Source organism: Brassica napus, chromosome A2, assembly GCF_020379485.1.
Source record: "Brassica napus cultivar Da-Ae chromosome A2, Da-Ae, whole genome shotgun sequence".
Classification (NCBI taxonomy): Eukaryota; Viridiplantae; Streptophyta; class Magnoliopsida; order Brassicales; family Brassicaceae; genus Brassica; species Brassica napus.
The window spans coordinates 27,347,254-27,373,199 of record NC_063435.1 but is presented as its reverse complement, the minus strand read 5'-3'; the positions used below and the strand labels follow the sequence as shown (position 1 = coordinate 27,373,199).

At 32.4% G+C, this 25,946-nt stretch overlaps 4 protein-coding genes across 4 annotated transcripts; all 4 read left to right on the top strand.

The window, feature by feature from the left end:
* Nucleotides 1-1,353: 1,353 nt before the first annotated feature.
* Nucleotides 1,354-4,268, top strand: LOC125580888 (myrosinase-like). Its single transcript, XM_048746145.1, has 12 exons — nucleotides 1,354-1,577; nucleotides 1,668-1,728; nucleotides 1,828-1,889; nucleotides 1,988-2,063; nucleotides 2,157-2,322; nucleotides 2,428-2,689; nucleotides 2,776-2,891; nucleotides 2,973-3,193; nucleotides 3,295-3,329; nucleotides 3,452-3,566; nucleotides 3,690-3,792; nucleotides 3,879-4,268. Exons 1-12 carry the CDS (start codon nucleotides 1,401-1,403, stop codon nucleotides 4,129-4,131), a joined length of 1,647 nt encoding a protein of 548 aa, XP_048602102.1. The 5' UTR covers nucleotides 1,354-1,400; the 3' UTR covers nucleotides 4,132-4,268.
* A 2,231-nt stretch (nucleotides 4,269-6,499) lies between these two features.
* Nucleotides 6,500-7,621, top strand: LOC106378976 (agamous-like MADS-box protein AGL36). The gene has a single exon (XM_048753551.1). The coding sequence runs from the start codon at nucleotides 6,500-6,502 to the stop codon at nucleotides 7,619-7,621; it is 1,122 nt and encodes a 373-aa protein (XP_048609508.1).
* Nucleotides 7,622-13,493: 5,872 nt separating this feature from the next.
* LOC125580880 (myrosinase-like) lies at nucleotides 13,494-16,397 on the top strand. Its single transcript, XM_048746135.1, has 12 exons — nucleotides 13,494-13,699; nucleotides 13,789-13,849; nucleotides 13,931-13,992; nucleotides 14,084-14,159; nucleotides 14,253-14,418; nucleotides 14,525-14,786; nucleotides 14,874-14,989; nucleotides 15,072-15,292; nucleotides 15,415-15,449; nucleotides 15,570-15,684; nucleotides 15,797-15,899; nucleotides 15,990-16,397. The coding sequence occupies exons 1-12, from the start codon at nucleotides 13,523-13,525 to the stop codon at nucleotides 16,240-16,242; spliced, it is 1,647 nt and encodes a 548-aa protein (XP_048602092.1). The 5' UTR covers nucleotides 13,494-13,522; the 3' UTR covers nucleotides 16,243-16,397.
* Nucleotides 16,398-22,970: 6,573 nt separating this feature from the next.
* LOC125585110 (MADS-box transcription factor PHERES 1-like) lies at nucleotides 22,971-24,080 on the top strand. The gene has a single exon (XM_048753550.1). The coding sequence runs from the start codon at nucleotides 22,971-22,973 to the stop codon at nucleotides 24,078-24,080; it is 1,110 nt and encodes a 369-aa protein (XP_048609507.1).
* Nucleotides 24,081-25,946: the final 1,866 nt, after the last annotated feature.

The window sequence follows — 25,946 nt, the reverse complement described above, 5'->3', positions numbered from 1 at the left end:
TAAAAACAATTTTTAATTTTTTAATTTTTTATTACTTATACATCTATATAGCAAGGGGTAAAATAATCTTTTACCTTTTTAATGAAATTTCTTTGGGTCATTTTTTAATGCTCTTTTTGTGATAAAATCTTTTAAAATGGCTATTTAAGAAAATTGCTCAATTTTGTATGTATCAGTATTATTTTCTTTTTAATTTGAATGCAAAAAATAAATAATCATGCTATATGATTTAGAAAATAAATAGATTATATATTTATTTTACAAAAAAATGATAGAAAAAAGGTAATACAAATTCATGAAAATATAAATCAATCTAAAAAAGTCATAATCAAATTTAATAAGCAATATATATAAATTTTTACTATCCACTTAACTTTTTAAAATCTATCAACTCTCAAAATTCACAAACTCTACATAAATTCATCTCCCAATAACTTCTCCTAAATTTAAAATTAAAAGTAAAATATTAATTACTTATTATAATATTTAGTTCATAAATAGTTATATTCATGCAAGAGCACGGAAAATTTACCTAAAGCAATATTAAATACAAGTTAACGTATATATGTGCTACGTAAATAATTTATTTCAAAAACTTGATGGCACGTAAACGGTAATGATGTTATCTATAGAAACTAAATAATATGTAATATGGCTATTTATAACAAAACGTATGTATTCTAACTTTATAGAGTTAAAAACTATGGAACAAACTATAGGTCAATCTTATCTATCTGGAAGTCGGATCCGTATCCGTTCCAACCCTTCCAAACATTTAAAACGATGCCAAAAAGGCAAAAAATGGGTTGGTTTTCGTTTTCTTTAGTCTTTCGGAGGCACCGGTCTCATGTGATAAAGCAGAAATAGACCGATCAAAACCAATAAGATATGATGTGAGATCTTGTGAGCGGTAAGGCTCGTGATAAGTGTGGCTTTGCACCAGTGTTAATCTAGATTCAACACTTGATAATATTTCGATATACGTTTCCAGTAACAAATCTTGACGTTGCGTGTCGTTCTAGTTTTGCGCAAATCTTACATGCTGCATTGCATCATTGCATGACTGTTGACGGATCAATTTGAAGATGTGTCAATTCGTGTTCCGGTTAAGGAACACAAATATATATATGTGCTATCTAACAAAAGAATAATATTTGCAATAGAAAATGAAAGACTATAAAGTGGGAACATAACAATCACAAATATTACAAAAATCGGTGAACACTGAGCTAAAGTAATTAAGTGAACCCACGGGACTCATGATCCCACCTGCACCTCCCCAAAATATCAAGATACTAAGACAAAAAAATAGTGGTGTCACTCTTCTTTTGGAAAGGCTATATAAACCCTAATGGGCACAAGGTTCCACACAACACAACACATACATCAACAGATTAAACATGAAGCTTCTTCATGGACTCGCTTTAGTTTTTCTATTAGCTGCTGCGAGTTGCAAAGCTGATGAAGAAATTACTTGCGAAGAGAACAACCCATTCACATGTAGTAACACTGATATTTTAAGCAGTAAGAACTTCGGAAAAGATTTCATCTTCGGTGTTGCATCTTCTGCTTACCAGGCATGTAGCAAATGTTGTCACACCATAATTTTGAAATAAAATTTAAAACACTAAAATGCAACTTTGCATGGTTGTTTCTATTCATTTCAGATTGAAGGAGGGAGAGGTCGTGGTGTTAACGTTTGGGATGGCTTCAGTCACCGATACCCAGGTATGTCATTTGCACAGCGACATCTATATTTATATGTGAGAGGAATGTTGGTTACATATACTCATATAGTCATATTAATGTATTTGTAATTAATATCAGAGAAAGCTGGGTCAGACTTGAAGAATGGAGACACTACTTGTGAGTCATATACGAGATGGCAGGTTAATTTCTCAGTACATTGATACTCATGACTGAACTATATATGTATAAAACTACAGTGTGGATTGACATGAGATTAAAATTAATATGTAAAATGCAGAAAGATGTAGACGTGATGGGCGATCTCAATGCTACTGGCTACAGGTTCTCCTTTGCGTGGTCAAGAATCATTCCAAGTATGTACATGTTATCGATTCGTTTGTATTTTAATTGGGATCATTTAGTTGAAAAAGTACTAATTAATGTACGACATATATATACATGAGCAGAAGGAAAGGTGAGTAGGGGAGTGAACCAAGGAGGTCTTGATTACTACCACAAACTCATAGATGCACTCCTCGAAAAGAATATAACGCCTTTCGTTACCCTCTTTCACTGGGACCTTCCTCAAACACTCCAAGATGAGTATGAAGGTTTCTTAGACCGCCAGATCATGTATGTTTATATTTGTGCCATGCTTCTTATATTATTAATAAAAGAAGAAAAAGATTTGGTTTAGTTACATGCATTAATGAAATGATTCTATATTAATATGCACAGACAAGATTTCAAAGACTACGCGGATCTATGTTTCAAAGAATTTGGTGGAAAGGTAAAGCACTGGATCACGATCAACCAGCTATACACAGTGCCTACAAGAGGCTATGCTATCGGAACAGATGCACCAGGTCGATGTTCTCCTATGGTTGATACCAAGCACAGGTGTTACGGTGGAAATTCTTCAACAGAACCCTACATCGTTGCACATAACCAGCTTCTTGCTCATGCCACGGTCGTCGATCTTTACAGGACCAAATACAAGGTGAGTTGTCTCAATATGTGTAAAGATGGTGTAATGTAATCTAAGATATCTGATTCTAACTTAGTCAAATATCACGTGACCAACAGTTCCAAAAAGGGAAGATTGGACCTGTAATGATTACAAGATGGTTTCTTCCATTTGATGAGTCTGATCCTGCCTCCATAGAAGCAGCTGAGAGGATGAACCAATTCTTCCATGGATGGTATATATATATATTTATATTACCAAAAATGTATCAGTATAAATTGTATATATGTATAATGAAAAGATATACATGGATCAGGTACATGGAGCCGCTAACAAAGGGTAGATACCCAGACATCATGAGGCAGATTGTGGGTAGTAGGCTTCCCAACTTCACCGAGGAAGAAGCAGAACTCGTTGCTGGTTCATATGATTTTCTTGGTCTAAACTATTACGTCACCCAATACGCCCAGCCAAAACCTAACCCATATCCTTCAGAGACACACACTGCCATGATGGACGCTGGCGTAAAGCTCACATGTACTTTTCTATTACCACTTAGTTACAACCTTTTGATATATATAAATGTTTTATCTCCTTTTTGTGAGTGACCATCAGTTATTTCATTCTTGTGGTTACAGATGATAATTCACGTGGTGAATTTCTTGGTCCACTGGTATAATATGAATGATCCACCCCTATGATTTCTAATTCATTTTATTTTTTCAATTTTCAATATAAGCACCACTAATTAGGTTTTCTTGATTGATATGTATACGCTTAACTCCCGTTTCTCAGTTTGTTGAAGACAAAGTAAACGGCAACAGCTATTACTACCCAAAAGGCATTTATTACGTTATGGACTACTTCAAAACCAAATACGGCGACCCTTTAATCTATGTCACCGAAAATGGTGAGTTCTACATGCATATATTTTCATCTATAACATCTACTATAATTTGTGTATTTCGAAATAATTCCAAGAAACTGACTTTCAAATATTGTGTACTTTTTCATGTTATGTCGGTTTAATTAGGATTTAGTACCCCCAGTTCAGAAAACCGTGAGCAAGCTATTGCCGACTACAAGCGAATCGATTATCTATGCAGCCATCTATGTTTTCTCCGCAAGGTGATCAAGTGAGTGGATGCTACTATAAATGATTTTCTACAGATGTTACTTCTTTCTTGGTAACATTTATATATATGATTCTTCTTGTTTTCAGGGAGAAGGGTGTCAACGTGAGAGGATACTTTGCATGGGCTCTTGGAGATAATTATGAATTCTGTAAAGGTTTCACCGTCAGATTTGGACTCAGTTACGTTAATTGGGAAGATCTTGACGATAGAAACCTCAAAGAATCTGGCAAATGGTACCAGAGATTCATCAACGGGACCGTTAAGAACGCTGTGAAACAAGATTTCCTCCGCTCAAGCCTCTCTTCCCAGAGTCAGAAGAAGAGGTTCGCTGATGCATGAAACACTTTTCCCCCCGGTCAAGATCATCTCCATGTCTCTCACTCTTTCTAGTTGCTCCAAAGATAAGGAGCTTCTTCTACCTACAATAATGTACTAAATAAATATTCTCAATAAAAAGATGATCAGTTACTAATGAATAAAAAAATTGTCTACAACTACATTTTGTCAAGATGATCGAGAGAGAGAGAGAGTGAAATAACACAATTTAAACCAAAAACGTCACTTAGACACACATAGAAAATAAATAAATAATTACCCCAAACCGCAAACTAGTTTTGTGTAATAAATATATAAACATCAAACCGATCAGCTTAAATTAACTTAATAAGTTCAACTTTATATACTAGAATAGATTTTCAACATAATAAACAATGACCAAACCTTATACAAACTCAAATCTAGCTACACCAAAGTTCTATCATCCTCAACTGCAACTTAATAGTATTTTACATATGATTTTCCTATCATTCAAATGATTTTATTTTATTTTGGTTCTTATACAATCAAGAAAACCAAAAGAAGGTAAACCTCAGTACTTTATGTTTTATGAATGCTTCCCCATTCTCATATTAAGATCTCGACGACTGAAACCTCAAAGAATCTGGCAAATGGTACCAGAGATTCATTAACGGGACTGTCAAGAATTCTGCGAAACAAGATTTCCTCCGCTCAAGCCTCTCTTCCCAGAGTCAGAAGAAGAGGCTCGCTGATGCATGAAACACTTTCCACCATCAAGATCATCTCTATATCTCTCACTCTTCCTACTTACCCCATAGATAAGGAGGTTCTTCTATCTACAATGTACTAAATAAACAATCTCAATAAAAAGATGATCAGTTATTAAATGAATAAAAATAATTTGTCTACAGCTACATTATGACAAGTGAAGATGACGAGGAAAGAGGGAAAATAACAAAATTTAAAACATAGAACACTCAGAAATCTCAAACTAGTCTAGTGTTAAAAAATATTAACGGACGGATTAGCCTAAATTCACTAATTAGTTTAATAAGTGCAACTTATATAATAAAAGGTATCTTCAACATAATAAATAACAACCAAACCTAATACAAACTCAAAGTTTCTAAACCAAAGTTCTATAATCCTCAACTAAAACTTTATGAGATCTTACATATGATCTTTTATCATTCATATAATTTTATTTGATTTTGTTACTTTTTTTTTTGAACAAACTACCTTTCATCCAATAAAATCGAAATACACTCCATCGTGAGTAGCGAAGGAATTTTGTTACTTATATAATTAATAAACCCAGAAGAAGCTAAACCCCAATCCTTTGTTTTTATTTCTTTGTATTTCAACATTGGAGAACAGAGCTCCCATCACAACAGAATGCACGCATGAAGCCGCCATCCGTCCCAACGTATTCTGCTCTTGAATGATGGAAAAATAATATCAAGAATTGAAGTATCAGAAGTTTCTGAAAGAACATGTCATTTCCGGTTTCCTATATTCTTTAAGACTTTTTGCGGATTTCCCAAAACAAAATTAAAGACGTGGTTAGCCATTTCTGGTTTCTTATAAAGATTCGATTTATCTTGTACTCCTTCCGTTTTTTAATATAAGTCGTTTTTGAATTGTCTACGTAGATTAAAAAATCATTAATTTTTTATATTTTCTAAACAAAAACATCATTAATTATTTACATAACCACAAATCAACCAATAAAAAAATAGAAGGTATATTATCACTGGTCATATAACATTAAGTGTTAATAAATTTTACATAGAAAACCGAAAACGTCATTTAATTTGGAACATAAATTTTTTCTCTAAAACGACTTATATTAAAAAAAATAGAGGGAGTATTACACAAGCTATAATAATTTAGTGAGTCTCAAATTTATAATTTTGGTTTAAATAATATAATAAGTTTTTTTTCTTTAATTCAGAAAATAAGCATGTTTAGTAGTATTATTAGAATTGTATGAATTTTCCTTTGGATATATCTCTGTAATTTTAGTCCTACTATCTACGCAGCATTAGCTGGCAACATTTTCTTCTAAATTTGCATTGAAGTTTACTGTTTTTTATTGGTTGGTTTAATTGCTTCAACTAAGGGAAACATATCTTGAGTTATACAAATAATATCTAAAATTACATGATTATTATCTGCCTTATCCAATGATTTCCCGACAACTGTTAATGAATATATATATTCTTTTTGTAACTATTATAATTATATTTACTGCAATTTAGCATTAATGATCCAAAAGAAAGTGATAAGATCTGCATACGTAATACCAGCCTCATTACACTATATAAACAAGAGCATTATCAAGTGCCAACATATCTCTATCATTCACCAACACAAAATAATGCCAAAGGGAAGGATAAAAATAGAGCCCATGACTAATAGCGCTGCAATGAACCAAACTTTCAGGAAGAGGAAGAAAGGTTTACTCAAAAAAGCCAACGAGCTGTCGACTCTCTACGGTGTCAAAGTTTGTGCGGTTATCAACAGCTGCGACAGTACGGAGCCGCCGGAGTTTTGGCCGTCAAAGGAAGGCGCTGAAGCAGTGCACTCAGCGTTTATGGGTGTTCTGCCGGAGGAACGATGCAAGAGGATGTACGACCAGGAGAGGCATCTGGAGGAGATGATCCAGAAAGGACAAGATAGGGTGATGAGGCTACACACGGAGAATCGAGAGATTGAGCTTACAGAGGTTATGTTCGATCTTCTCAAGGGGAAGACGCTGATGCCGGATCAGTATGGTGATCCAAGTTTTATGAGAGACCTGAATCTTTTCATTGGTGATTATGTCAAAAATCTAAGTCACAGGATCGAGTTCCTCGAGGCGAATGGTGAGCCAGTTCCTCCTAATGTCGCTGCTACAGATGCATCTGGTCCTGTTGTTGGTGATGCGAACCCTTTTGTTGTCGAAACTGAGGGTTTGGTAAGTAACCCTACTGAAGCTTATGATCATATGCGTCAATATGATGGTATGGATATGAGTGTGAATGAGCAGGCTCTTGGAGGTTTTAATGATCATGTTCATCATCAGAATATGAATCATCAAGAACCATTTCAATACCAAACTCCTACTAACTTTTATGATCAGACTCAGCCTATGTTTTATGGTTCGAGTCAGGGTATGGATATGAATCATCAAGAACCGTTTCAATACCAAGGTCCTGCTAACTTTGATGACCAGACTCAGCCTATGTTCTATGGTTCGAGCCAGGATAAGTACACAGGTTTGAATCATGATCAGGGACAGAGTTCAAATCAGTATCCAAATTCAAACCAATCGTTCATGAGTCTTTTGATGGGACAACCTCAGCAGATGAGTGATGGTCAAGATACTGCAACCGTTGCTTCGATGGATGACAAAAATAATGGCTATCACCAACTACCAATCACCAGTCAGATGCCTCTCACCACCACCACCACCACCGCCGCCGCCGCCGCCGATCTTTCTGGTCATAGGATCAACAATGGTTGGCCAACGAGGTTTGGTTTGGACTGAAGTTTTTGCGTTTGCATTTCTGAATTTTTATATTGAAATGATTAAAGGTTTTCGCCTTTAAATCAGTTATGATTATCAGGCAATGTTGTGTCGTGTACCATATTATCATTGAATATTTTATTGTTTCGAATAAAAACTGTTGTTTTTGATATTAAATCATAAAGAGTATTTTTTTCCTTAAAGCCGTGGAGGAAGAATGCAACAAGCATTTCGCAAAAAAATTATTATCAGACAAACCATTAATCAAGAAATGTCATAAGACAGAAATATATAGTTAAGTTCAAAAGGAAAAAATAAAGACAGAAATATAGAGTTAGGTGACATGTAATTGCGTATGGATGTAGAATGCTTATTTATGATACACCATTATCTTCCCAAAGCCACATATCATGCAATAAATAATCACTACTATGCCTGATGATATCCATTGAAAAAAACAATTCTCCAATAATTAATTAATGTTTTTCTCGCTAAGCAAAAGCATATATTACAAAAAAAAGATACAAGTCTTGAATAATTCGTTAATGTTTCTCTCACTAAGAAAAAAAAACGCATATGATTATATCCATTGAAAAAGTCTTCAGTAATTCCTTAGTGTTTCTCTCGCAGTCTCACTAAGCAGAAATATATTCACATTACAAAAGAACTCGGCGGATCTAGAAAATATTTTGAGTGGAGGCATAAAAATAATTTATTAATTAAAAACATTTTTTATTTTTATAATATTACATAATTCTGTTTTATTTTTTAATAAATATAAAATTTAGAAGAGGACATAGAGAGATAATATACTAATACAACTAAAATATTTTTGTAACTAAATGAAGAAAACAAAATGAACCCATTACCCAAGTGAAATGAAAAGTATTATAACTATTTGTTTTAGAAAATAGTAGTAACTATGAAAAGAATGAGGAACAAAGAAAATTAACAAGAAAAATAATGAAAGAACAAAGAAAAAGAACAAGAAAAGTAATGAATATAACACGTACACAAAAAAGGTCAAAAAGGTAAAATAAAGAAATGAGAAGAAAAAATGAAGGGAGGGGGTCAAGAGGAGATTCGAGCCTTTGCTGAGTGGGGGCAGAGTAAGAATTTCAGCCAACCAAACTGCAGAATCTTAACAATCTTGGTGTAATTAAATTTGTTTTACTTTACAGTAGTGGCAGTTTTCCGCTTTCTGTATAGCGTAGGTTCGCCGCTGTTCCTGAACCAAAACCTTATCAAAGATAGAATCGATAGACCATTTCTATGAATCTGTGGGACTAGGTGAGAAATGGTCGTATTCATTGAGTTGGTGGGGAAGGTCTGCGAATCTGTGGGTCAAAAAATTATTGAAATGGTCCTTATAGCATTTATACAAAACTTTGAAAAGCTTCTCTAACGTAATAGACCATTTTAAACTCACCATACGCACTACACCATACGCACTACTAGTTAAAAAACGTATCATTGCTATTGCAATATGTAGATTTTTTTTTGATAAGTATGTGTTTGTCTATTGGGATTAAACATAGAAGTTTGCGCCTGCTTTAAAGATGACGACTGCTTGTTGTTCCGTCAAGTTGATTGTTGTCCGTAACTCGTAGCTTAACATTCACAGTGCAATCTTTTCATGGCAGTTTGCAGAAAGAGCATACTAACCTAAGAAAAACCCAGTGCAAATTGGTAACGTGAATGTTACTTAAACTGAACCTATTATTTATGGCCCATCCTAATATATCGAAAGCCTAAAGAGCATACATTTAAATATTTTGTTCTTACAAAAATATGATAAGATTATTTTACCTCATGCATGTTTGAAGTCATAGCTTTGTCTGTTTCATGCATTTCAATAGAACCTTTGTCGAAAAGAATATTTAATTATGAAAGATATAATTAAAATGTATTTATTTATTTACTTTTTTTTTTTTTTTTTTAAAATACTTCTTTCATTTATCTTCCGAAAAGAGATATCATTTTACAAATATCAGTTTAGAATAGAAGCTGAAGCAAAACAAAAGAGCATAAGCTAAAACACGTGTGAGCATATATGATTGAAGTGGCCTTGACATCTGATGCAGAAGATGAGATTATATCTGAATGAACATGAACCAGTTGTACAAGAATGATCCTTGTCCATTATTGGAACCCGCCGAACGGCTACTGGTAGAACGAGTTGCCGCCTGATCAAGACCTGCTAACTTTGCTCTCAACAAAGTAGTGATGTCTTTTTTAATGACACGAGAAGGCTTGGGAGTACCTGAATGTATTCTTGAGTTCCGCTCCCGCCAAAGACTATAGATGGTGGTCTGGTAGAGTAGGTGGCAGATCGCTTTGAGCTTGGGGTTAGAGGAGCAACTCCGAAGCCAAAGTAATGCTGCTGTGTATGATATGGGGGGAGATAGTGATGGATGGGTAAAGAAGGAGAGCCAGACCTCAGTTGAGTAGGAGCATTCAAAAAATAAATGAGAGCTTGTTTCATGCAGAGAACCACAAAGAACGCAATCTGGAGAAACCGAGATACCCCATTCAGAAGCTTGTCACGCGTGGATAGCCGATCCCACATAAGCACCCAAACAATGAAAGCTTGCTTGGGTATTCTCTCTTTGAACCATACAGTTTTGTGCCAAGGGACCAGTGGTGGAGAAGGATGTAGAGAAGCCCATGTTTTAGAAGCTGAGAAGAGGCCAGGAGTGCCATTAAGCTCATTTTTCCAGAGAAAAACATCATGTTGAGTATTTGATGGTGATGGCGGTTCCTGAGTGAGAGCTTCACGTAGTAGTCGGACAACATGATGACGACCCCTAGGGAGAGTCCAGGTTCCATTCGAAGAAGCTTGAGCCACTGAAGAACTTAATTGAATTCCAGTAACCATTGGACCTATCTCGCCTGCCAAGTCGATAAGAGGACCATTTCCTGTCCAGTTATCGATCCAAAATAAAGTATAGATTTAAACTATAGATTAATACACAAGTAACTATCTCAGGTGGTATACCCAACCACATGTTCTTAGTGTGGTTGATGGTCAGGAACAGATGGCCCACTCGTGACAGGATCCTCAGTTGGGGATTACAAGCAGACCCCCGTTGCCTCCTATGTAATGTTGCTGATGAGTCAATTGCTCATTGTTTCTTTGACTGTAACTTTGCTTGGGATGTTTGGAGAATCATGACAGCAAAATGTCACTTCGCCTCATCTCGTCAATGGACTGCAATACTTTCCCAAATTAAGAGCCATACTTCAAACAAAGTCCAAAAGACTCTTCTTCTTCTATGCTGGCAGGCGACGCTTTATGCGCTCTGGACAGAGAGGAACAATCGACTGCACAATGCTCATTTCACTTCATCAGACGGCCTGGTAGCTCAAATAAAGCTTACGGTAAAAAACAGGATCTCCAGTCTAAGAATCGACAGGCCAAATTTCTCATCTTCTCTACTTCAGTTATGGTTCTCTACGTGAAACCCATCCAACTAATTCACTGATTCAAATTTGTATCTTTTAGATATGTAAGGCCACTTGGCCTACTGAGTTCAATCTCTACAAAACATTTTCGGTCTCTTGCATTTAAAGGCCTGTTCGTTTGTACATCTGGAAGATGCATCCAGATGGTCCATCTAGATGTCTTATCCAGATGATCCATCTGGGTGTTGTTCGTTTCTTCATTTCGTCCATGCATCCAGATGAAATCATCTAAATGCAACTATGTTCGTTTTTTTCATTTTTTAACTTCCATATGCATCCAGATGGACTTATTAATAAAATGACTTAAATATATTTTTTACGTTTCGACGGAAAAATAGCATTTTTACGGTTTTGGCTGAAAATATTTTTGCGGTTTTTGAGGAAATATGTGTTTTTCGCAAAAAAGTGTATTTTATGGTTTTGGCGGAAAAATACGTTTTATGGGTTTGGCGGAAAAATACGTTTTTGTGGTCTGGACGGAAAAAGTGTGTTTTGAAGTTTTGGCGGGAAAAGCATTTTCGCGATTTTGGCGAGAAAAGCATTTTTGCGGTTTTGGCGGGAAAATACATTTTTCTGGTTTTGGCGGAAAAATACATTTTCTGGTTTTTGGCGGGAAAATGCGTTTTTTCCAGTTTTGAGGGGAAAATGCATTTTTCCAGTTTTAGCGAAAAAATGCGTTTTTCCGGTTTTGGTGGAAAATTTTCATTTTCCAATTTTGGCGGTAAAATTGACTTTTTCAGTTTTGGCGGAAAAATACGTTTTTCCGGTTTTGGCGGTAAAATTGTGTTTTTCAGTTTTGGCGGGAAAATGCGTTTTTCCGGATTTAGCGGGAAAATTGTGTTTTCCGGTTTTGGCGGGAAAATTGTGTTTTCTGGTTTTGGCGAGAAAATGCGTTTTCCGGTTTTGGCGGAAAAATTACGTTTTCCCGGTTTTGGCGAGAAAATGTTTTTTGCGGTTTTGGCGAGAAAATGCTTTTTGGAGTTTTGGCGGGAAAATGCGTTTTTTTTTGTTTTGGTCGAAAAGTGCGGTTTTACTGGTTTGGCCAAAAAATGTGTTTTATGAAAATTTGTGTTTTATGTTTTTTTTTGCGGAAAAACGCATCTTGCGGTTTTGGCGGGAAGTGTGTTTTTTCAGTTTTTGCGAGAAAATGCATTTTTTGGTTATAGCGGAAAAATGTATATGCAAAAAAAATTGAATTTACGGTTTAAAAATAATATTTTGATTTTAAAAAGTCATTTTTGTCTTTTATCATTTTGGACTAAACTAGATGCATCTGGATAATGCACCATCAAGACTCACTTTCATTTGGGTGAGAATTTGAGATGAGTTTTTAAAAATTCAGCTGGATGATCTATGTGGATGTAGCATTATAATGCACAAAACGAATATCAATTTGCATCTTCACCCAGATGAATCACCTGGGTGACCAAACGAAGAGGGCCAAATAGTAAAATCTTTTTCAAAAAAAAGTAACTATCTTGTTTATTCAGAAGTCACGGTTTTTTATTCTCTATTATAATATGTATTATTATATTTAGTGAAAAGATTTTTATTATTCGCTTCGATCAATCATAAACGCGCGTACGGGTCTGATTATCTAGAAACGATAGAAAAAAATGCAAAAAATGTGGTTGGTTTTGGTTTTCTTTGGTCTTTCGTAGACTCCGGTCTCATGTGATAAAAGTATATATAGAGAGGTAAAAAGACTCAAAACCAATAAGATATGCTGTGATTATGAGCGGTGAGGCTCGTGATAAGTGTGGCCTTGGATCAGTGTTACTCTAGATTCAACACTTGATAATATTTCGATAAAAATCTTCAATAATTTATGTCGTTAATTATGACGAATGTTTGAACATTATTTAATACAACAAATCTTGATGAATGATGATACGTGTCGTTCTAGTTTTGAGCAAACCTTCGATATATACATGCTGCATTCATCACTGTCGACGGATCAATTTGAAGATGTGAGACAATTCGTGTTCCAAGTTGTGTGTTCCAGATATGGAATGTAACAAAAAAAATTACACTTGAAAACAATATAAATAATATGACAAGAAAATGACACCAGATTTAATTGTCCAAAGACGTGCTTTCGTACAACTTCATAGGTTATTTACTAAAATTAACTCTAGGAAAAGTAGCAATAAATCATTCACAATTCAGATAAAAAATGCAACATCTTGTATTTTTTTTTCCCAATGTAATGGTTGATTGAAGAACAAGGCATGCTAAAAACTGGAAACAAAACAAAAAAAAAAACATAATCAATCGGTGAACACTGAGCTAAAGTAAATGATCACACGGGTTTCATCTCAGCTAAACCTCTCCCAAAATATCAGAACACTTAGACAAAGAAAAATGCATACAACAGTCTTCTTTTGAAAAGGCTATATAAACCCTAGATGGGCACAAGGTTCCACACAACAGAACACATACATCAACATATTAACCATGAAGCTTCTTCATGGACTCGCTTTAGTTTTTCTATTAGCTGCTGCGAGTTGCAAAGCTGATGAAGAAATTACTTGCGAAGAGAACAACCCATTCACATGTAGTAACACTGATATTTTAAGCAGTAAAAACTTCGGAAAAGACTTCATCTTCGGTGTTGCATCTTCTGCTTACCAGGCATGTAACAAATTTTTTTTGACGTATAAATAAATACAATTCAAAAATACTAAAATGCAACTTCGCATGGTTGTTTCTTTTCATTTCAGATCGAAGGAGGAAGAGGTCGTGGAGTTAACATTTGGGATGGCTTCAGTCACCGATATCCAGGTACGTCACAGTGTATATATACACATGAGATGAACGTTGGTTTATATGTACATGTATTAATGTATTTGTAACTACTATCAGAGAAATCAGGGTCAGACTTGAAGAATGGAGACACTACTTGTGAGTCCTATACGAGATGGCAGGTTAATACATTGATACTCGTATGATTGAACTATATATGTATAAAAACTATACGTGTGGAATTGACATGTGATTAAAATATGTAAACTGCAGAAAGATGTAGACGTGATGGGCGAACTCAATGCTACTGGCTACAGGTTCTCCTTTGCGTGGTCAAGAATCATTCCAAGTATGTACATGTTATCCATTCGTTTGTATATTAATTGGGATCATTTAGTTGAAAAAGTACTAATTAATGTACGACATATATATACATGAGCAGAAGGAAAGGTGAGTAGGGGAGTGAACCAAGGAGGTCTTGATTACTACCACAAACTCTTAGATGCACTCCTCGAAAAGAATATAACGCCTTTCGTTACCCTCTTTCACTGGGATCTTCCTCAAACACTCCAAGATGAGTATGAAGGTTTCTTAGACCGCCAGATCATGTATGTTTATATTTGTGCCATGCTTCTTATATTATTAATAAAAGAAGAAAAAGACTTGGTTTTAGTTACATGCATTACTGAAATGATTCTATATTAATATGCACAGACAAGATTTCAAAGACTACGCGGATCTATGTTTCAAAGAATTTGGTGGAAAGGTAAAGCACTGGATCACGATCAACCAGCTATACACAGTCCCTACTAGAGGCTATGCAGTTGGAACAGATGCACCCGGTCGATGTTCTCCTATGGTTGATACCAAGCACAGGTGTTACGGTGGAAATTCTTCAACAGAACCCTACATCGTTGCACATAACCAGCTTCTTGCTCATGCCACGGTCGTCGATCTTTACAGGACCAAATACAAGGTGAGTTGTCTCAATACGTGATAAAGATGGTGTAGTGTAATCTAAGATATCTGATTCTAACTTAGTCATATATCACGTAACCAACAGTTCCAAAAAGGGAAGATTGGACCTGTAATGATTACAAGATGGTTTCTTCCATTTGATGAGTCTGATCCTGCCTCCATAGAAGCAGCTGAGAGGATGAACCAATTCTTCCATGGATGGTATATATATATATATATATTACAGAACAATGTAACAGTATATAGTGTATGTATGTATAATTAAAAGATATACATGGATCAGGTACATGGAGCCGCTAACAAAGGGTAGATACCCAGACATCATGAGGCAGATTGTGGGTAGTAGGCTTCCCAACTTTACCGAGGAAGAAGCCGCACTCGTTGCCGGTTCATATGATTTTCTTGGTCTCAACTATTACGTCACTCAGTACGCCCAGCCAAAACCTAACCCATATCCTTCAGAGACACACACTGCCATGATGGACGCTGGCGTAAAGCTCACATGTACTAGTCTATTACCACTAATTAGATACAGCCTTTCTATACATATAAATATTCTTTTATCTCCTTTTTGTTGCAACATACTTTGTGAGTGACCATCTGTTATTTCATCCTTGTGTTTACAGATGATAACTCACGTGGTGAATTTCTTGGTCCACTGGTATATATCAATGATCCACCCCTAAGATTTGTTTTTCTTTCATTTTTTCAGTTTTCAGTATAACAACCCTAATTATGTTTTTTAATTGATGTGTATATTTATTTACTTCCATTTTCACAGTTCGTTGAAGACAAGGTAAACGGCAACAGCTATTACTACCCAAAAGGCATTTACTACGTAATGGACTACTTCAAAACCAAATACGGAGACCCTTTAATCTATGTCACCGAGAACGGTGAGTTTTACGAACTCTTTTCATTTATACCACATAATAATTATTGTATTTTGATATTAGTCGAAGAAACTGACTTTATTGTGGAATATTTTTAATGTGGCGGTTTATTTAGGATTTAGTACCCCCAGTGAAGAAAACCGTGAGCAGGCTATTGCCGATTACAAGCGAATTGATTATCTCTGCAGTCATTTATGTTTTCTCCGCAAGGTCATCAAGTGAGTGGATACTACTATAAATGATTTTCTTCTTATGTTATTTCTTCTTCTTTTTTGCTAACATTTATATATGATTGTTCTTGTTTTCAGGGAGAAGGGTGTCAACGTGAGAGGATACTTCGCATGGGCTCTTGGAGACAATTATGAATTCTGTAAAGGCTTTACCGTCAGATTTGGACTCAGTTACGTTAATTGGGAAGATCTTGACGATAGAAACCTCAAAGAATCTGGCAAATGGTACCAGAGATTCATCAACGGGACCGTCAAGAACGCTGTGAAACAAGATTTCCTCCGCTCAAGCCTCTCTTCCCAGAGTCAGAAGAAGAGGTTCGCTGATGCATGAAACACTTTTCCCCCCGGTCAAGATCATCTCCATGTCTCTCACTCTTTCTAGTTGCTCCAAAGATAAGGAGCTTCTTCTACCTATAATAATGTACTAAATAAATATTCTCAATAAAAAGATAATCAGTTACTAATGAATAAAAAAATTGTCTACAACTACATTTTGTCAAGATGATCGAGAGAGAGAGTGAAATAACACAATTTAAACCAAAACACATCACTCAGACACACAGAGAAAATAAATAAATAATTACTCCAAACCGCAAACTAGTTTTGTGTAATAAATATATAAACATCAAACCGATCAGCTTAAATTCACTAATCTACTAATACTAATAATAGCAATCCTAATTAATTCCAAAGGTTATGAGTCCACTTATGTTGAAAGGTTGTATCTTTTGAAAAAGAAGTGTAAAGGGTTGTGTCTTTTCTAAAAGTTCTATGTCGGAAGGTTGTGTCTTTTCCAATTAATTTTTAAGGTTGTAAATCCACTTATGTTGAAAGGTTGTGTCTTTTGAAAAAGTAGTGTAAATGGTTGTGTCTTTTCTAAAAGTTCTATGTTGTAAGGTTGTGTCTTTTCCAATTAATTCCTAAGGTTGTGAACTTCAATTATGTTGAAAGGTTGTGTCTTTTGAAAAATATGTGTAGAGGGTTGTGTCTTTTCTAAAAGTTATATGTTGTAAGGTTGTGTCCTTCTAAAAATAGTCTAAAAGTTGTGACTATTCACTAGTATCTTTTAAAAAGTAAGAAGTTGTGAGTATTAGAAGAATACGACTATTCATATTGAAAGGTTGTGACTATTCAAATAGGCTTTAAAAAATCTATAAATCGTATCTCCCATGCATTTTTCAAATCAAGTTTTCACTAATCTACTAATAATAAAATGGTGAAAAAAATAATGTCAAAGTTGCAACTTTTCATCTAAACAAGGTGTCTTTTCATCTCAAAGTGGGATTGCTTTAAAAAATATTGGTTTTATTTAAGTAATGTGTTAGTTTATATAATAAGTGTTGGTATTTTATAAGAACTCTCCCAAAAATTAAAAAAAAATATTATAAATGAGACGGGTCATATTAACGTAAATCAACATATATTTATTACAATATTCAATTTTCTGAATATTCATTTTCAATAAATAAAGCAGGTAGATAAATATACAAAATAACAATTACCAACATATAAATTATAATTGTTTAAAATTATAAACTAATAATTTTAATATTATGTCTTAAATAGGAAAAAAAATTATATATCATGCAAAAAAAAATTGCATTTTGTTCAAAAAGTGGTTGAAGATAACTATCATGTGAAAAATGTATGAAAAAACTTAAAAAGGATGAAGACACAATTGTTACAATATGTGTTTTGATAAAAAATTAAAGGGAACATTAAGGTTTATAAAAAAAAATATATATATATATATATATATTGAATACTTTGTAAATCATATTTTAATCATCAAAATTAAAGTTAATTATTTATATGATTTAATTTTTTTATCAGGCATATAAAATTATAAATTATAGATTATAATATATTCTTTATAAAATGAGTTTCCGTGCGATATCGCACGGGCTCTTTGCCTAGTTAACTTAATAAGTTCAACTTTATATACTAGAATAGACTTTCAACATAATAAACAATGACCAAACCTTATACAAACTCAAATCTAGCTGCACCAAAGTTCTATCATCCTCAACTGAAACTTAATAGTATTTTACATATGATTTTCCTATCATTCAAATGATTTTATTTTATTTTGGTTCTTATATAATCAAGAAAACCAAAAGAAGGTAAACCTCAGTACTTTATGTTTTATGAATGCTTCCCCATTCTCATATTAAGATCTCGACGACAGAAACCTCAAAGAATCTGGCAAATGGTACCAGAGATTCATTAACGGGACTGTCAAGAATTCTGCGAAACAAGATTTCCTCCGCTCAAGCCTATCTTCCCAGAGTCAGAAGAAGAGGCTTTCTGATGCATGAAACACTTTTTCCCCTCAAGATCATCTCTATGCATGTCTCTCACTCTTTCTACTTGCTCCATAGATAAGGAGCTTTTTCCATCTATAATGTACTAAGTAAACAATTTCAATAAAAAGATGATCAATTATTAATAAATAAAAATAATTTATCTACAGCTACATTATGACAAGTCAAGAGGACGAGGAAAGAGGGAAAATAACACAATTTAAAACAGAAAACACTCAGAAATCTCAAACTACTCTAGTGTAAAAAAATATATATTGACGGGACGGATTTGCCTAAATTCACTAATTAGTTTAATGAGTGCAACTTATATAATAAAAGGTATCTTCAACATAATAAATAACAACCAAACCTAATACAAACTCAAAAGTTTCTAACCAAAGTTCTATAATCCAATAAAAGGGAAATACACTCCATCCTGGGAGGAGAGGTTAGAGTAGCGAAGGAATATTGTTACTTATATAATCAATAAACCCAAAAGAATCTAAACCGCAATCCTTTGTTTTTATTTGTTTGTATTTCAACATTGTATTCTACTCTTTAATGATGGAAAAATAATATCAAGAATTGAAGTATCAGAAGTTTCTGAAAGAACATATCATTTCCGGTTTCCTATATTCTGTAAGACTTTTTGCGGATTTCCCAAACCTAAAATAAAGACGTGATTAGCCATTTCCGGTTTCTTATAAAGATTCGATTTATCTTGTGTTACACAAGCTATAGTAATTTAATGAGTCTCAAATTTATAATTTTGGTTTAACTAATATAATAAGTTTTTTTCTTTAATTCAGAAAATAAGCATGTTTAGTAGTATTACTAGGGATTAACCCGGGCTACGCCCGGGATTTTTATTTTTTTCTAATTTAAGTTGTTAAATTATTTATATTTAGGTTATGATATATATTTATATAAATATTAAGATGCATGTCATAATTAAAATTTATTTTTAAATTTTAACACGTTAAATTAACATATTTTTTTACTATTTAAATAATTTTTTTGTAATTTTGTTGGCTATCTAGTTATCATATTTAGTAAAACTATCTGTTGAGTATTAGAATAAAAGTTTTAGATATTTAATTAAACTGCAGAGTATTTTCGGATCGACCACATGCTCAACAATCGATCGATCCGTAAAAAGATGGTCGATTTCCTTGGCCAGGTAAGTACAATTTTAGCAAAAATATCTTAGATTTTCAAATATTAAGTATATAACTATTATTTTGAATAATATTTTTTTGAATTGTATTTTTTGATTAAATTATTGTATTATAATGTTTATGTAAATATTTTTTGTGATGTTTGAATTTGTGTTGTTCGTATACTTAACCTAGATGATATTGATGTTTAACAATTTATTGTTTTCTCGAAAATAATGATATATCAAAATGTATCTAATACTTGTTAAATGATAGTATAATGTAAATTACATCAATTGTTTGAAAATAACCATTTGTTGTTTTTATTTTTATTTTTTAAATCAGAAATTATTTTTATTTAAAAAAATTATTCATATATAATATAATAGTTTAAGTTTGGAAGATTAATCTATATATATAAATTATGTATATTAAAAAAAAAAATTTAAGATATTATATATTGAGTAACTGAATAAAAGCTGAATTTCTTATCTTGAAAATCAAATATTTACATTTTTGTCTTCATGTTATACTCACCAATCCATCATTGATATTTATAACTCAGTATGTTTTTTAAAAAAAACTTAGTTTTAAGTAATAAACGAATTTAATAAATTAAATTCATCACCTATAATGTTCTGTAAAATATATTTGAAAACTCTCTAAAATTATATTTTAAGCCTAATATTACTATTATTTAATTTAAGTTATTTAAAGCATAATATATGCTAAGCCAACTTAAATTATATTTACAATAGGACCATCCTAAACCGGTTAATAAACCAAAAACAATACTAAACCAACATGAACCAATACATGATTCGGCGAGGAAGAAAGTGTTTCGGGATAAACGCTTGAATGGTTATTAACTGTAATGGTTTGATCATGAAAGAGTTAGTATGAATATTAACAATAAAATTATAGATTAGATTAATTTAAATTTGTAAGAATACCTTTGAGTCTATGAAAAGCAATTCAATTCCCATGAATAAGTTTGGTTTTTAGAAGTTGCGGGTTTTCCAACAATGAATCCACCTAACAAAAAGTTCGTTGTTATATAAAATCTCTTTCAAGGTCATTAAAGGTTTTTGGGACGGCAAGAGTCGATGGCGGAACCATTTTTTTTGCTTGAATGCTTTGAAGTTTTCCTTGATAGTGTGAGGTTGATGTTGATGGAATAATGAGTTTTATAGGGACTTTCTTGATGTAAAACTATACATTTTTATTTTTTTTGTTTGATGTGGTATTTCCATTTTTATATAATTTACTACCATTTTAAGATAGATGTACATTTTAAGATAGATGTTTAAATCTTAATGTACTTTTTCCATTTTTTAAAATGTTTATTTCCATTTCTTATATTTTTTATTTACGTAATATCTATATTTTATATTTTAAAATAGATATTTAAATCTTAATGTACTTTTTCCATTTTTTTAAATTGTGTATTTACTTATATTATATATTTTACATTTTAAGATAGATGTTTAATGCTTAATGAACTTTTTTCATTTTTTAAAAAAATTGTGTATTTACTTATTATTATATATATAATTAATATATTATATATTTACATTATTTACTTATTGTTTATTTTCCTGTATATGTATTTTCATTTCTTGTACTTTTTATTTAATTAATATCTCTATTTTACATTTTAAGATAAATGTTTAAATCTTAATGTACGTTTTCCATATTTTTAAATTGTATATTTCCATTTGCTATACTTTCTATTTACGTAATATCTATATTTTAAATTTTAAGATATATTTTTAAATCTTAATGTAATTTTTCATTTTTTAAACTGGGTATTTACTTATATTATATATTTACTTATTACTTATTTTTATTTATATTGTGTATTTCTATTTCTTATACTTTATATTTACTAATAATTTTATATTTTAAGATAGATTTACAATTTAAGATAGATGTTTAAATACTAATGTACTTTTTCCATTTTTTAAATTGTGTATTTCCTTTTCTTATACTTTCTATTTGCGTAGTATCTATATTTTACATTTTAAGATAGATGTTTAAATCTTAATATACTTTTTCCATTGTTTTTAAGTTGTGTATTTCTTTTTCTTATACTTTTATTTACTTAATATCTATATTTTACATTTTAAGATAGATGTTTAATATTTAATGTACTCTTTCCATTTTTTAAAAATTGTGCATTTACTTATTATTGTATATATAATTCATATATTTATATATTTATAATATTTACTTATTATTTATTTTTCTATATATTGAGTTTATCTCTTTCTTGTACTTTATATTTAGTTAATATCTATATTTTATATTTTAAGAAAGATGTTTAAATCTTAATGTATTTTTCTATTTTTAATGTAAAACGGCAATGTTTAATAGAAGAACTTGGACAAATAGTCAAATAGTTATATTTATGTTTTTTTTCTTCTTTTATAAAATGGTAATGTTACATTATGGAGATAAGCCGTTTTTTTAGTGAAAATGATAATCTTACATATGTTTAATGTAGTTTTTCTATTTTTTCTTATGTTGTATGTTTACATATTATTGTTATTTTAAATGTAAAATGGTAATCTTACATATGTTTAATGTAGTATTTTCATTTTTTATGTTGTATGTTTACATATTATTTATTATTTTAGAAATTATATATAATGTTTTTTTTACAAAATAGTAATGTTACATTATGGAGATAAGCCGTCTTTTTTTTAGTGAAAATTAAATAGTAATCTTACATATGTTTAATGTAGTTTATTTTTATTTTTTATGTTGTATGTTTACATATTATTTTTTTAAAAATAAAAATGTAAAATGTTAATCTTACATATGTTTAATGTAGTATTTTCATTTTTTATGTTGTATGTTTACATATATTTATTATTTTCGAAATTATGTACAATGTTTTTTGTTTTTTTTATAAAACGGTAATGTTACATTATGGAGATAAACCATCTTTTTTTTAAGTGAAAAATGGTAATCTTACATATGTTTAATGTAGTTTTCTATTTTTATGCTGTATGTTTACATATTATTTATAATTTTTAAAAATTAGTAATATTAAAATGTAAAAACTATATTTTATGTCACGTGTCATCTTTCGGGATAAGTTATTTTTGCTGATGTGGACGCTCTATGGAGCCTCAAAAGATCCTTTTTATTAGTATAGATTAGAATTGTATAAATTTTCCTTTAGATATATCTGTGTAATTTTAGTCTTACTACCTACGCAGCATTAGCTGGCAACATTTTCATCTAAATTTCCATTGAAATTTACTGTTTCCTTATTGGTTGGTTTAATTGCTTCAACTAAGGGAAACATATCTTGAGTTATACAAATAATATCTAAAGTTACATGATTATTATCTGCTCTATCCAATGATTTCCTGACAACTGTTAATGAGTATATATATATTCTTTTTGTAACTATTATAATTATACATTACTGCAATTTAGCATTAATGATCCCAAAGAAAGTGATAAGACCTGCATACGTAATACCAGCCTCATTACACTATATAAACAAGAGCATTATCAAGTGCCAACATATCTCTATCATTCACCAACACAAAACAATGCCAAAGGGAAGGATAAAAATAGAGCCCATGACTAATAGCACTGCAAGGAACCAAACTTTCAGGAAGAGGAAGACAGGTTTACTTAAAAAAGCCAACGAGCTGTCAACTCTCTGCGGTGTCAAAGTTTGTGTGGTTATCAACAGCTGCGACAACACGGAGACGGAGTTTTGGCCGTCAAGGGAAGGCGCTGAAGCAGTGCACTCGGCGTTTATGGGTGTTCTGCCGGAGGAACGGTGCAAGAAGATGTACGACCAAGAGAGGCATCTGGAGGAGAGGATCCAGAAGGGACAAGCGAAAGCGATGAGGCTACAAGCGGAGAATCGAGAGATTGAGCTTAGAGAGGTTATGTTCGATCTTTTCAAGGGGGAGACGCTAAAGCCGCATCACTATGATGATCCATGTTTTATTGGAGAACTAAATCATTTTATTGGTGATTATGTCAAAAATCTAAGTCACAGGATCGAGTTCCTCGAGGCGAATGGTGAGCCAGTTCCTCCTAATGTCGCTGCTACAGATGCGTCTGGTCCTGTCGTTGGTGATGCGAACCCTTTTGTTGTCGGAACTGAGGGTTTGGTAAGTAACCCTACTGAAGCTTATGATCATATGCGTCAATTTGATGGTATGGATATGAGTGTGAAGGAGGAGGCTCCTGGAGGTTTTAATGATCATGTTCATCATCAGAATATGAATCATCAAGAACCATTTCAATACCAAACTCCTACTAACTTTTATGATCAGACTCAGCCCATGTTTTATGGTTCGAGCCAGGGTATGAATATGAATCGTGAAGAACCATTTCAATACCAAACTCCTGCTAACTTTGATGATCAGACTCAGCCTATGTTCTATGGTTCGAACCAGGATATGTATACAGGTTTGAATCATGATCAGGGACAGAGTTCGAATCAGTATCCAAATTCAAACCAATCGTTCGTGGGTCTTTTGATGGGACAACCTCAGCAGATGAGTGATGGTCAAGATCCTGCAACCGTTGCTTCGATGGATGACAAAAATAATGGCTATTACCAACTACCAATCACCAGTCAGATGCTTCTCACCACCACCACCGCCGCCGCTGCCGATCTTTCTGGTCATAGGATCAACAATGGTTGGCTAACAAGGTTTGGTTTGGATTGAAGTTTTTTGCGTTTGCAATTCTGAATTTTCATATTGTAATGATTAAAGGTTTTCGCCTTTAAATCAGTTATGATTATCAGGCAATGTTGTGTCGTGTACCATATTGTCCTTGAATATTTTATTGTTTCGAATAAAGACTATTGTTTTTTTATATTAAATCATAAAGAGTATTTTTTTTCTTTAAGGCCGTGGAGGAAGAATGCAACAAGCATTTCGCAAAAAAATTATTATCAGACAAACCATTAATCAAGAAATGTGGCCATAAGACAAAAATATAGAGTTAAGTTCAAAAGGAAAAAATAAAGACATAAATATAGAGTTAGGTGACATGTAATTGCGTATGGATGTAGAATTCTTATTTAAAGATACACCATTATCTACCCAAAGCCACATGTCATGCAATAAATAATCACTCAGATTATCAAGATAACTATGTCTGATGATATCCATTGAAAAAAACAATTGTCCAATAATTAAGTAATGTTTCTCTCGCTAAGCAGAAGCATATATTACAAAAAAAAAGATACATATCTTGAATAATTCGTTAATGTTTCTCTCACTAAGAAAAAAAAAAGCATATGATCATATCCATTGAAAAAGTCTTCAGTAATTCCTTAGTGTTTGTCTCACAGTCTCACTAAGCAGAAATATATTCACATTACAAAAGAACTCATGAACAACCATGTTTCCGGCGGATCTAGAAAATATTTTGAGTGGAGGCATAAAAATAATTTATTAATTAAAAACATTTTTTATTTAATAATATTACATAGTTATGTTTTATTTTTTAAGAAAGATAAAATTTAGAAGAGAACATAGAGAGATAATATACTAAAAAATATTTTTATAACTAAATGAAGAAAACAAAATGAACCCATTACCCAAGTGAAATGAAAAGTATTATAACTATTTGTTTTAGAAAATAGTAGTAACTATGAAAAGAATGAGGAACAAAAAAAATTAACAAGAAAAATAATGAAACAACAAAGAAAAAGAACAAGAAAAGTAATGAATATAACACGTACACAAAAAAGTAAAAAAAAAGTAAAATAAAGAAATGAGAAGAAAAAATGAAGGGAGGGGGTCAAGAGGAGATTCGAGCCTTTGCTGAGTGACCAACCAAACTGCAGAATCTTAACAATCTTGGTGTAATTAAATTTGTTTTACTTTACAGTAGTGGCAGTTTTCCGCTTTCTGTATAGCGTAGGTTCGCCGCTGTTCCTGAACCAAAACCTTATCAAAGATAGAATCGATAGACCATTTCTATGAATCTGTGGGACTAGGTGAGAAATGGTCGTATTCATTGAGTTGGTGGGGAAGGTCTGTGAATCTGTGGGCCAAAAAACTATTGAAATGGTCCTTATAGCATTTATACAAACTTTGAAAAGCTTATCTAATGTAATAGACCATTTTAAACTCACCATACGCACTACAAGTATAAAAGTGTATCATTGCTATTGCAATATGTAGATTTTTTTTTTTTGATAAGTATGTATTTGTCTATTGGGATTATCCATAGAAGTTTGCGCATGCTTTAAAGATGACGACTCCTTGTTGTTCGGTCAAGTTGATTTTTGTCCGTAACTCGTAGCTTAACATTCACAGTGCAATCTTTTCATGGCAGTTTGCAGAAAGAGCATACTAACCTAAGAAAAACCCAGCACAAATTGGTAACGTGAATGTTACTTAAACTGAAACTATTATTTATGGCCCATCCTAATATATCGAAAGCCTAAAGAGCATACATTTAAATATTTTGTTCTTACAAAAATATGAACAGATTATTTTACCTCATGTTTGAAGTCATAGCTTTGTCTGTTTCACGCACTTCAATAGAACCTTTGTCGAAAAGAATATCTAATTATG